This window comes from Seriola dumerili, unplaced genomic scaffold, assembly GCF_002260705.1.
Source record: "Seriola dumerili isolate Sdu_G_001 unplaced genomic scaffold, Sdu_1.0 BDQW01000003.1, whole genome shotgun sequence".
Classification (NCBI taxonomy): domain Eukaryota; kingdom Metazoa; phylum Chordata; class Actinopteri; order Carangiformes; family Carangidae; genus Seriola; species Seriola dumerili.
The window spans coordinates 15,957,699-15,971,048 of NW_019174258.1; the positions used below are offsets into that span (position 1 = coordinate 15,957,699).

Here is a 13,350-nt window from a genome sequence, read left to right on the forward strand (position 1 = left end):
TATACAAGGTGAAATACATAAGATAGAATTGGCCATTTATGTTACTTTGGGAGTATGACTCAAGACTCTGGGGAAGATTGGTATTTTAACGAACAATGTCCATGATGACCTTCCACTATTGTTATTCCTCATTATAAATTGGAGAAAGATTACATGCAGCTCCCTCCATGGAGATCGTCTCGAGAAATGTTTGAAGCCACAGTCCCTCTTTCAGCCGATCTGCGTCCTTCCAGTTTGTTGCTATTAGTCTTTTAGCTGTCACGCGCCCACTTGTTACAATTAGTTTTTTTGTGTTTGGACCATGTTCCTTCGACAGCGTAGTTCGAAAGGCACATTGCTGGATCACAATGGAAAGTATAGCCAATGATCTTTCCCAAAGATTTCGTAACATTTTCTCCAGAAGGTTTTAACTTCAGTGCAATCCCATAAAATATGATAAAACTTACCTTTATCTTGTTTGAAGTGCCAACAAAGATCAGAATCGGACACACCCATCGTATGTTATTGAACAGGAGTGAAATATATTCTATGTACAAAATTGTAATTGATCATTTTATTCTTCACGCATTTAGATCCTTCCTACTTTCACTCTTGACCAACTGCTGCATGAAGTGGCCATGACCTTTGGGTCAACCCCCTTTTATTTTCTCTGTATTTGATTTCTCACTCTGTACGGTTGCACCTAGGGCTGGGCGGCTAATCAAATTTTATTTTTGATTACGACTCTGGCTTCCAACGATTATGAAAACAAGATTATCAAGATTAAACAATTATTGTGCCAAATGACCCCACTACAATAACCATCCATCGATCCACTTCAGGGTTACGTTTCGGTGTACGTTAGCAACGTACGCAGACTTTCTATAAAAACATTTTGAGAATGACTCAGTGTCTGCTTTTCTTTCACAAGATACTGATGATGGGAGTTGTATTTGGACCAATTGGACATTACCACCGAGTTCAGTAGTCGGACAGACCGTTGATCAGCATTTAATTCAAGGCCAGCCTCATCCGTACTATCCTAGAGGTAGAGATGTGACCGAGGACACTGAGACTGAGTTCACACCAGCTGATGCAGGGGCAGCAGGCACAGCCGGCTAATCTTTGGCCTCAGGAGAGAGGTTATCTCTACTATGCTGAAGCTTGAATATGTTAACGTGGCACCACATAGTCTTATTCACTTTTCTTTCAGTCACATAAGATCTGGAAAAATGTGCAGAAGGAGCTGAGCCAAGAATTGGTTGAACAAAGTTTTAAAAAAGATGCAGGTAAAAGTACAGAAGTAGCTCTTTTAAATGCTAGTCACACTGCATTAAAAAAGGCTGCATGGTGGGGGGGGGGGGCATATTGCTACTGCTACTGATGAGAAAATAAGACCTGATCCAGGAAGGACGGTTGGATCAGTGCATTTGAGGGCGAATCAGTCTGACGACAGAGGATTTTACGAATCATGCTGACAGTCGTGTTGCCAGATGGTGAGGTCAAACTGTTTTGCTGGACCATCCTTCAATTTTTCAGGACCCCCACTTTGTCAAAAGAGTTGTTTCTAATCAAAATGAATTGAGGGCGTTGTTTTATGCAGCGCTAATATTGGTTTGAAATGCACACTCGTCTTTAAAAAGCTACTGAGACACAGCTCCACACACAGGTGTTGTGTCTCTAACCCTGCTCTTTTCTTCTGTCTGTTCTGCCTGTATGCAGCAGGGAAGAGGAAGGAGAAGAGGTCAAAGATAGCGGAGGAGGGTCGCGGCAAAAGAAACGCCATTCGCCTGCATGAAGCTTACACTGTGGAGACGGTGGTGGTGGCCGACTCAGACATGGTGCAGTACCATGGTGCTGAGGCCGCACAGAGGTTCCTGCTGACTGTCATGAACATGGTAAGAATCCCAAACACAAATGGAGTCCCGTTACTCAAATGACCTATTTTTTTTTTTGTGTGTTCTTTTTAATCAAGTGTTGCACCATATTTCCTCTTTGTGTTTCCACAGACTGTGTTCTCTTGCTTAGTTGTAATGAAAGGATTGTAAAAAAAGAGGGAATTTTGTACTAACTTGAAAGATACCTCCTTGATTTGTCTAACTCAGACTGCTTTGTTTTAAGATAGACCTGAACATTTCCTTTAATCTACTAGTGTTGAGGTAATTCCCTCAGTAAAGTAATGATAGAGTTCCTGGAAAAGATGTGAAGCCCTAAAGCTGATCTGATCCAGACGATCATACACCTGGATGCTGTCAGAATCACATCAGCAGAATCACCAGGTTTCTCTTGGTCCATGGAAACATTACATCCCATATATGAAGCTAAACCAGGATACTGCTGTGCATGTAAATGCACTCACTGTTGGTGCTGGATGTTTTGCACTAGTGATGGAGATGAGCCAGAACCACATCCCTATTTTGTCACCCATGCAGCCCTCTGTAACAACAGCCTTGACCAGCCAACTGAATAAACCTGCTTAGTACTCAGCACAGCACAGGGGAGCCTTCTAGCTTTGGCTCAGGCTCTGGAGGCCAGCACAGGGGGAGAGGAGAGACATGCACAGTAGAAAGCTGGAGAGGACAGTGAAAAAGCTCTAACCTGTCTGCTTTTATATCAGCAGGGACACATTTCTTCAGGGCTGCAACTCATAATCTTTTGCATCAAGGATTAAGCTATTATTACAATAGATCAACCAATTAGTCGACAAAGTGTTGGAAAACAGTAGAGAACGGAGAGCAGGGAGTGAAATATTGAAAATGACTTATGGCATCTTTGCTTTAATTATTTGTAATGAGCTAATCATTTGCCACTCTTTTAGTTACAGTAGCTTCCAGTGTCAGAGCACTATGACTGTAATGTGGCTGTAACCATATGTTATGGCTATTTATGTGCGGACCAGTCTGAGTTTATTACCTTGGGAGTGAGTAAAACTGAAGGAGGACATTTAGACCAGTCTTCAAAGGGCTGTTTGAAGGTTAAGTCTTGGTTTTAGAGTTAGAGTTAGAATTAGGGTTAGGTAAGGATTGAGGGTTGGGGGGGAGTAGGCATTTCCAGGCTTCATTGGTGCTGTCCTGATGGTAATTCCACACCTCATTTATAACTGTTGCATATGCACAAAACAGGGCCTAAAGGAAGCGCAGGCTTGAAACTCTGACTCATGTATGGACATTTTGGAGTCAGGGGAAATTGGTGATGCAGATGGTGATGAATTGAAGCCAGATTGTAGAAATTAATACAACATATAATGATGCCTCTCACACATTAAACTAACCCGTTTCTTACAGATCCACTTTATCGTAAACTTTCAAATGAGCAGTGTTATTTGAGCATACGCTAATGAGCCATATCTATCTCGAAGGCACCTTTCAGTTGTAAAAGATTCAAGCCAACTCAAATCTAAAAGACTGTAGCTACTGACACTGACAAGCCAAATGAAATGATATGTGAGGATGACAGCAGGAATCAGAAAAGTCTGGCTTCTGTCCTTTTCACCACATTAACCAGGCTAACCGATCAAATTATCATCATCAGTTGTAGAAATCAAAGATAACGTCAAATGGAATTAATTAATTGCAGAACAGGACGTCAATAGTTTTTAATAATATCTTCTAATACTCTTCTAATACTATCACTGAGTTTTTAGTTTTCATAAAGCGTTCAAGGCGTCCACTTCCATGTTTGATCGCTTTGTTTAATTTTGGATATTGTCCTGTTTGTTTCATCAACAGACGTCAGCCCTCACACTTTGTTTTGTTTGTAACACCGCCTCCATTCAACACAGGAAGAGTATCATTGTGTGTGTTTAAGTGAACTATGAGGGCACAGTGTGCACATTTTGAAGGTGATTGTGATCCGTAAAGGGAAATTGCGTGTGCACAGTTTTATAAGTGACTGCATTTTTGCATATACGCCCTTTTTGTTTTTTGTGCACATGTACAATTTAAGTCTGGATCCTATGCACTGTGTTATAAATGAGAGACGCTCAGAGCCAGATGGAGGTTTATATGTTCCACAATGAGCAGTAGTGTTGTTGTTCCATCTCTTGCAGGTCTACAACATGTTCCACCACCAGAGTCTGGGAGTCAGAATCAACATTCGAGTCACCAAGCTGGTGTTGCTTCACAGCCGCCCAGTAAGCCCGACTTTTCACCCTCTTTGACCCCTCTTTAACTCTCTGTTGACCCTCACAACCTGACTGCCAGCAGATCCTAGACACACCCTGTGCTCATGTGCGCATTTGTGAGAGGAAGGTCATGACCCTCAGGAAAGAGATTTTCTTTTTTCCTTTAAAATGCTTTTACCTGTGGATTCCAGCGTGAAGATTTTCTGTCCATAATAAAGATTCTAAGTAATTAGCATTTAAGATTGAACGAAATTAGTTCCTCCATTTTTTATTTCATCCACGTGTAGAGTTTTATCACATGCAATGCAAAGCATCCATCCAAATGTAATTGAATACTTTGGTCCAGAAGCACGTGAAAACACCAGACAACAGGATCCAGTGATATAGGACATACACAAATGATTTTAGCATCATATAACAGTAATTCTGTGACTCGTGAACAATGTGAATTAAAAGCTAAAGGAGACATTGTGACAGAGCAGCAGGACAGGATGAAGTTCATCTGCTCTGTATCTGCTCTTCAGGAGAAGCTGAGCGTGGGTCATCATGGAGAAAGGTCTCTGGAGAGCTTCTGTCACTGGCAGTATCAGGAGTTTGGGGGCCCACGTTACCTCGGCACCAACCACGTTCCTGGTGGGAGGGATGACATCCCACCAGTGGATACAGCTGTGCTGGTCACCAGGTATGTAACTTCTTCAGATAAGTGAATGATAATGTACCATAAATGTATTAAATGTGATCTCAGCAATTGGACAGTTTATTTTGTCCTCAGTATGAAGAGGAGGGCTGCCACTTTTTCAGTCCTGTAGTCCTTTCATCTTAGTCTGTCTGCTGCAGATGCTGCTTAATGGTTCTTGCTCGTGTCCAGTGTTTTTGCTGCTCATTCTGATGATTTTGTTGAGAGGATGAAGTGGGATGTTACTCAGAGCACTAAAGCAGGCTGCCATGTTGTAGGTGATGATAGATTCAGTGAAGCACCTGTAGAAAACTGTTTGGTGGAACTGGAGCTTGTGGAGTTTCCTCAGAAAGACATTTGGAAAAGATGGTTTGAAGGTGAGTTTGTGGTCAGTTGTGGTGCCGAGGTATTTGCATGCCTCCACTCTCTCTATAGCCTGGCCATTGACCACCAGTGTAGGGATGATAAACTGTTCATGGTGAAAGTCAATGACCAGCTTCTTGGTCTTGGAGGCGTTGAGATTGAAACAATTCTCCTTACAGCACATGGAGAATATGTCCATCAGCTTGTATTTTGGTTGATTTGTTTGTTTTTTTCTATTTTTCCACGCATGAACAGAGATTCGGTGGAAGAATTATTCAGATCCATCACTTAAAGGCACAGGCATCTACATCCAAGGAAACAAAACTTGGCATTTAGTGTTCATTTGTGCAAGAAAAGTGTAACAAATGGTTGACGCTTGCAGATTTCTGCAGTGTAATGAACGATATGACAAAGACACACCTTAGTTTTCATTGACTGATTCTTCTGCAGGAGAAAGAGACACATTTCTCTGCATGTGGACAGGAAATGCAACTCTGTGATGTCACATTCTTTTGATTTTTGTGTAGTTTTTTACCCGGGGAGTCAAAGAGGGATCAAAGGAATCCTTTTGTTTAAATGAGTACTCATGTCTTCTGATTCTATCTTGTCTCCTTTTACTGTGAGGAGAGGGATAAGGGCATGGGCACTGTGGCCTTTTGTTCTTGAGGTGGTTTGTTATGAACCTGATCTGCCTTCCCGTCTCTGCTCCCCCGCCCCCACCTCTGTCATGAGGCTTCCTCTGTGAGGACAGGAGCAGTCAGGATCAGCATCTGCTGGAAGGGAAGGAGCAGGATGCTGCCAGCAGCAGTCAGGCTGAGAGTGAGGCAGCATGCAGGCAAATTAAGCACGTTGCTCTCAGGTTTCCTGCAGCGCATGGCTGCTCAGCGTCCTCTATGTGTGTGTGTGTGTGTGTGTGGCTGTATTGCTGTAATATGCCACAGTTTGTGGAAAGCCCATGTAGATGATATGCCCTCAGCACATCTCTTACATCTTATTAACATCCTCCTGGAAGGAAATAACAAGATATTTGATATTGGTGACCGTTTGATTTCATGTCACTCACATAAAACATACAGATACCAGGCTACAAGAGATCAGACCTTTGCTTTTACAACAAAAAACCTTCGACTTTGTTTGATGAAAGGTTGATATTTTAAAAAAAAACTAAACAAAAAAACGTACTTTTCAAAATGTTGTTGGAGATACCACGTCACATTTCTACACTTGCACTCTCAGAACCCTGGGAACTACTCAGTACAACCCCTGTGTGGTTGGTGTACACACATTGCCATGGTGTTGATCCCTTAATCTCACTCTTGGAAAGAAAGTGAATAAGTACATCTCCCAAAATGTTCATCTCTTCCTCTGAGTGTTCCAGCCACTTCTGTATGTGGAGGCAGATGCAAGTTGATTAGTCCATCCATCCATCCATTCATCCATTCATCCATCTATCCATCCATCCATTCATCCATTACAGTTCTTAAACTGCATGGTATAAAGACCTTATTATGACAAAGATTTCTGCTTCGTAGGTTGATTATCTGGAGCTCCATGAACTCAATGGTTCATGAAATGTATAAAAACGTGTTCCATGGAATGAAAACATGGACTACACACCTGTTTATTCGTCTAATTATTCAACCAGCCAATCATGTGGCAGCAGTTCAATGTGTAAAATCCTGCAGGAACAGGTGAGGAGCTTCAGTTTATATTCACACATTAAACATCAGAATGAGGAAAAATGTAATCTTAGTGACTTTGATTGTGACATGATTGTTGGTGTCAGATGCTGGTTTGAGCAGCTCTGTGGAGGAAAACAGCTTGTTGATGAGAGAGGTCTGGTTGAGACTAGCTGAAGCTGACAGAGCAGCTACAGTCACTCAGATAACCACTCTTTGCAACTGTGGTGAGCAGTAACACATCAGAGTGAACAACACGTCCAACCTTGAGGTGGATGGACCACAACAGCAGAAGACCAAGTCAGGTTCCACTTCCTGTCACCAAGACCAGAGACCTGAGGCTGCAGTGGATATAGACTCACCAATACTGGACAGATGAAAACTGGGCCCCTTAAACCTGGTTCATGAAAATGTGGCCTCCCGGTCCCCAGATCTGAATCCAGTAGATCACCTTTGGGTGTTCCCGCTACATTCAACTACTGTAGCAGGAACCGCCACAGAAGGGGGTTTTGAGTGCCTCCAGTGTTTGAATTGGCACACCGCATGTATTGTTGCTTTTTTTCACCGTTTTGGCCTTTTGTCCACATGAAGTCAGGATCCTTCTTCTTTTCAAAAACACTCTCCAAAGTGAATAAATGCTGCTGTGCTCTGACACAGTCACAGGTTGTATGCTCTGAAGACTGAAGCCTCCCTTTAGTTACATCTACCTTTCTTTGTTAAAACTTAAATATCAATATAATATACACACAACACAAATGTTATCATGAAGTATTAGGCTATTCTTTGTGATTATTTTGCCAGATTTCACCATAATCATTTCGATGTGATCATTGTGTCATTGCAGCAACAATGTTCACCTGGTTAACAGGTGCTGTGTATACGCTGCAAAATCAGCTATTACATTATATTTAAGTCTGTTCAGTTCAGTCTTACAATAGAAACAGAAACATTCTGTAAATGAGAAAATGGCAGCTTTTTCACTCACAGTGCTATCAGAGAGCAGGAGGGGATTGATGTTTAACCAACTGGGGCTCAGTGGAGTAACTAGACTGTCTGTCTGTGATGGCAGTTTTGTTGTTTGCTGACTCAAAGATGATGAGAGAGAGAGCAGGTTCAGATGTTTTCCTGTTGTTCAGGGTCGATCTCAGAATATGTCCTAACTGGCCACAAATTGTCTTAGCAATGCTCACGTTGTTGTTCACTGGTGACAACGATTAAAAGACTCTCCCTTGTAGAAAACTGAATAATTCTTGTGACTAACATTATGCAGGATACAAAACAGAGTCCCTAAAAAATGAAAGTCCTCTCACCCAGTGAGAGGGAAAACGCAGCTTTGCAACAGTGATGATTTGGCGCCGTCACAGCAGTAAAAAGTGAAACTCTGATCACTGTTACAGAGCTGCAGATGCTGCTGACACAGTATCCAGTTCTACTTAGCTGTTAGGCTTTGTTGAGCCGTGGGTGTCATGACAATGAATACAGGTTCAGCAATGAGTCACTGACCCTATAAGCACAGAGGTTACTGGAGGAAATGTATATAACAAACGTGGTGCAGAGTTAGCCCAGAAATTCAAATGGTAGCTGTATTTGCTGTAATCAGACAAACACCTTTATCAACATTTACTTCTGTTTCACTTTTTAAACTTGTCTTCTCTGATTAAATTAATGTTCCTCAGCCAGCTGACATGTGACCACACTGAAAAATTAGGTTTTATTCCAGTTATGAAGAGCCAGAATAAAGAGTAATGGATGAATTTTGCCAGCACCTGTTATCCACAGTTAGTAGCTTGCACTGATGGCCTTTCCTTTAACCTGTTGACTGTCTTTATGGCCATCTGAAGACCTCTCTATCTGCTAATAATTCTCTCAGGAGTTTCCACCAACCCTCTCCTGATGTCTCCATCCAAACGCACCATTTTTGCAGGCAACAACTGCTTGTGCCATCTTTATTTCAATGGGTCTGGCCAAGGCAGAATGTAGAGATAAAGTAGAATCATGCTGTTCGTACAGCTCAAACTAGCAGTGTTATTTTACAAAATTCTTAAAGTTCTTAAACAGCAAATCTCCACAACCACAAGTGTAGGAAAACACTCCCCAGGAGTCTCAAACTGTCAGTGTATCATGGTGGGGAAACCAGTGGGGATTGTTGCTGTCTGTGCATGAAAATAAATATAATAAATATAAATGAATTTTTTTAGCAGCTTTGCCAGCACCTCCTAAAAATGTCATCAGCTGCTGTTAACTGCTGACATATTTTTTTCTTAACTTTTATCACGTGTATTTGGTTCACACTAGCTGTAGGAACAGCAGCATACTTTTTCCTTTTTAACACTGACTGGCACATTTGTATAAACTAGCAGCACCAGGCAATATGTGATAGCTGATCAATTTGCGATATGCATTTTAATTCTGTCTCTACTTGTTCATTTATTTAAGAAATTGTTCCCACTCATTATAATGTGTGTTTTTCTGTGTGTGGGATCATGTATCAGCTCAGACTCGTTATCACTGAAGCTCCTGTTTGAACTCAGTCCAACCTTCTACACCAGCTGTCTGGAGTGTTTGTGAGAGGAAGCGTCCTCCACAGTGATCCCTTTATGTCCTGCTTCAAAACTTTGCATCCTCCTGAGAAGGCAAACAGCTCCGTGTCACCATGTCCTCTTAATGCTGACTGAAACCTCACGGCAGGCTCTCACTGCTCCTCACAGCTCACAGCTCCATTACGGGGCCTGCAGGCTTCGTTCATTGTGTAATTCTGTCCTGTTACTGAACATCAACGATTATTACGGAAGTGGTGAAAGTCCGGTTGATTAGTCAAGGTCCAACAAGTAATTGTCACTTGACCAAGTCATGGCATGAATTAATGACTCTATGATCACCTAATCTGAGACAGTGATCAACTGGAAAAGCAAAAATAGTTTTGAAGTCTGATTCCAGCATAAACAGCTGTTCATGTGCAATGTGTTGATCGTGTTCTGCTTTAATGAAAGACTGTAGGATAGTGGTTAGAAAAGGGTTGATGCCTTTTCCATGTATGCATCTTTGTGACTGGAACTTGCTAAAGCAGCTTGTCCAAAGGTTTTTTTTCCTCAGGAGCCCTACCTGCATTATTTTGGGCCTTTTTCTCCCAGATTTGAAACACAGTTGAAACAGTGGTTATTGTTCTCCCTCTGTTGACCTGGAGAGGATGTAGACTAGCTCTAGACACAAAGTCATGGGATTGACAAAAATTATGAGACCAGGTGAAAAAGACAAGAAATAACTGCAGTTTCGACAAGACAGTTTTGCTAGTTCATCGTTTGCATCATTAGATATTTATATATTTTCAGAATTGAGTGTGTGGACCACCTCTTTACCTCCTTACTGGCCCCTTTACAACCACCATTGCCAGGTCATGGCCAGGTTCCGGTCCTTCCAAAAACCTATAACAATTAACTCAATACTCAAAATTTACACAGCATCACATTTTATCAATCACACACATGTTGACAACCAGGTCTTGTTGAGGTCTGGTTCCCAGAGGCCGACCTGCAGCTGTTCACACCTAGCTGAGGACTCCCACATGTCAGTGGGAGCCTCTCCTCCTCCACTGTTGTAGCTGTGGTGCTAGCAAACTCAGCATTGCCCATGGTCGTAAAAACCTGTGGCTTTAAATGTTTATGACTCCAGAGTTTTCCCTCCACACCTGGCCTATCATCTGGCAAGGGAGTGGTGTAGTTGGAGTATTTTGATAAGCATGGCCGGTTACGCTTAATCACAACAGATTAAAGCTGCAAAGTACTGTGTGTTACCTTTAAGGCCACACATGAAAAAACGCAGGATTGTCTGTCACAAAAGTTGAACCAGGTTCAACGCATTGTCACATTACGTTGATTAACTGTGGAACTGCAGATTGAACAGGGCCGGATTCAGAATGCTACATAGCCCTCACAATTGCTGCAATGGCTGGTGTGTAGGGAAGGTGGCATTTAACAGAGGCATTGTCCTTTGACATATTATTCTTGGAAATAAATGTGTCCCTGGCTTATCCCTGTCTTTGAAGAGATCAAGGGCTTGGTGCCATGACCAAATCAGTGAAATGAGAGCTTGGAGCTAACTTACATACTTTCTTACATCTACTTACGTCACTATATGCATGTGTTTCCAGGTGCAGGTATGAGAACAGTATCAATTAACCCTGTGATGTCTTTTTGTACCCCATTTACACCATATATGCCAAGGGCAGAACCCTGGCAATATAAAACACTTCTTTGTTGTGACAATGTTGAAGTCCACTTTTAACTATATCTGAATATTGCTTAAATATGAACATTCTTTGTGCAGAAAAATGTGAAGCAGAAACAAATCTAAACTAACAATATTTTCATATGTAGGGTCACTTAAATAAAAGTCTTCAAATTTAAGGCTAAAGGCTATCAAATGTCACAACGGATTAAACTGGTTGTAAGTATATATATATATATATATATATGTATATGATAATCAAATGTCAGCATTCTAGAAAATCTCAGTTGTCTGCTACTGTGCTGAAAGGAAGGACTGACATTATTGTATCACCTCTGGTTTGCATTTTTGAATTAGTATTAGTAGCAACCTCCATTTCGGGGGTGAAGTGTTCCTTGAAAGCATCTTAGCTAGTGAGTTTTACTATTTCCCATCAGGGACCAGAACTTCAAATGAAGGTCGTGAACTCTCTACAGAAGTCTGGACTGGGCTGAATTAAGTTCTACAGCAACTTGTGAAACCAGTGATGTGTTCATACTTATATTTCTAATCCCTTATTACATTAAATGACATTAAAGAAGCTATTTGTAAGTTTTGCTATTGCTACATAGCTAACATTAGCATTAACAGCTGTTTACCTACAAGTCTGGGAGACACATGAGTTCAGCATCAAACTTAATTCCTTTACTCACCAACAGCTATCTCCATAGGTGGAAGCAATCACCAATGTTGACTCTTGTATCATCATCATCTTTTCTTGCTAACTAGCTAGCCCCGGCACCGTCTCTTCACTTTCCGATAGCGACTCACTGTAGCCTCCAATCTGCCTTGAAGATGTAGCACAACTACGAAGCTCTTGTCAAGCAACAGTCACCACCACCCGCTTTCAGCAGGGAATTATGTTTAGCGATTTGTAGCCCCTTTAAAACTGTAGGCCACAGGACTAATTTAACCTTATTTCCCAACAGTACCTTCAAGAAACCTGCACTTATGGGTCCTCCATGGTTACTTTAACCCCCCAAAATATCTGGAGAACGATGAAAGTTCCTGTAACGACGTAACTAAGACCAACATCTTTTACCCAATAGGAAGACTGTACATGTCAAGAAAACTTTCCTGGGGAATTTTACCTTATAAATGTATGAATGTTCCTTTACCATTGGTTTTGGTCTTCACCTGAAGAGTCAAGGATAACCTTGCTCTGAAGTGTGATTCAGTCAGCCTGGGGCAAGAAGTGGGAGTCTCCCATAATCAAAATTTTAACTGGGAGCCCAAAGCTAATGGGACTGTAGAGTTGAGAGCTAAGAAAGTAAGCAGGGTTTGAACTTCTCTCTTTTGGGTCTCGTTTTTCCATTCTTCACACAACCACCTCTGACACTGTTAGTGTTTACAACTGTAAATATGTTTAAAACACCATGAATGTTTTCCAGGAGAGACTGTTGGACATTTTTTTGCTGTTGTACCCATATTTCGAAACGATTATTGCGTCTCGCCCCTCTCTATGACAGCTGGCTTTTCACCACACCTTCCAGTGTGGTCGTTCAGAATAGCTATAAACACTATTTTTCCATTCAATATAGTTGGTTACCTGGTTGTTTTTCAGCATAACCCTTGCCCGAGAGTCTTGTCTGTGTGGGTGGATTCTACATGAATGGTTGTCTAATTTTCAATAGATCAGTAAAATAAACTCTACCTTTTTTCCTTTTCAGGACAGATTTCTGCGTTCATAAAGACGAACCCTGTGATACTGTGGGTGAGTACAATTATGTATCACGCTCTCTAACACACACACACACACACACACACACACACACACACACACACACTCACTTTCTCACTTTCCCATTCACTTTAATGGAAAAGTGGTTTCAGACTTTTGGGCACTACTGTAGATGCAGGTCTGATCTGCAGTTGATGGAAGTGCTTGTTTTGTGGCTGGTATTGTATTGAACTTGTGAGTCTGTGTTTGTGTCATCATGGTAAAATGTCTTCCTGGAGACACCTACCACAGCAGGAAGTACCACAGAGGTGGTTTTGAGTAGTTTGGCAGGTTGATATGTCTCTTGTCTGTCTATGGACAGATCTTTGTCGGTGCAATAATGTCACAGCCTGCAAGATACATTCACAAGACATAGCAGGTGTGTAGCTGAGATAAAGATGAAGGCTGAGCTCTAGAATGGGTGGGGTCCAACCCATGAAAACTGAATACTCATGTCATAAACTCATGGGTCAGAATGTCAACATGCTGATGGGTATCATGGCTGGTGTGGTCCCATTGCAAGATGGTCTTTAGATTGAGGTTATAG

General features: G+C 41.7%; 1 protein-coding gene across 1 annotated transcript in view; it reads left to right on the forward strand.

The window, feature by feature from the left end:
* adamts17 (ADAM metallopeptidase with thrombospondin type 1 motif 17) overlaps positions 1 to 13,350 on the forward strand; it is a 136,388-nt gene that overhangs the window by 38,199 nt on the left and 84,839 nt on the right. The window contains exons 4-7 of the mRNA XM_022742136.1: positions 1,702 to 1,877; positions 4,028 to 4,111; positions 4,627 to 4,784; positions 12,754 to 12,797. Of these exons, the coding sequence (XP_022597857.1) occupies positions 1,702 to 1,877; positions 4,028 to 4,111; positions 4,627 to 4,784; positions 12,754 to 12,797 (462 nt within the window). The remainder of the gene's footprint in view (positions 1 to 1,701; positions 1,878 to 4,027; positions 4,112 to 4,626; positions 4,785 to 12,753; positions 12,798 to 13,350) is intronic.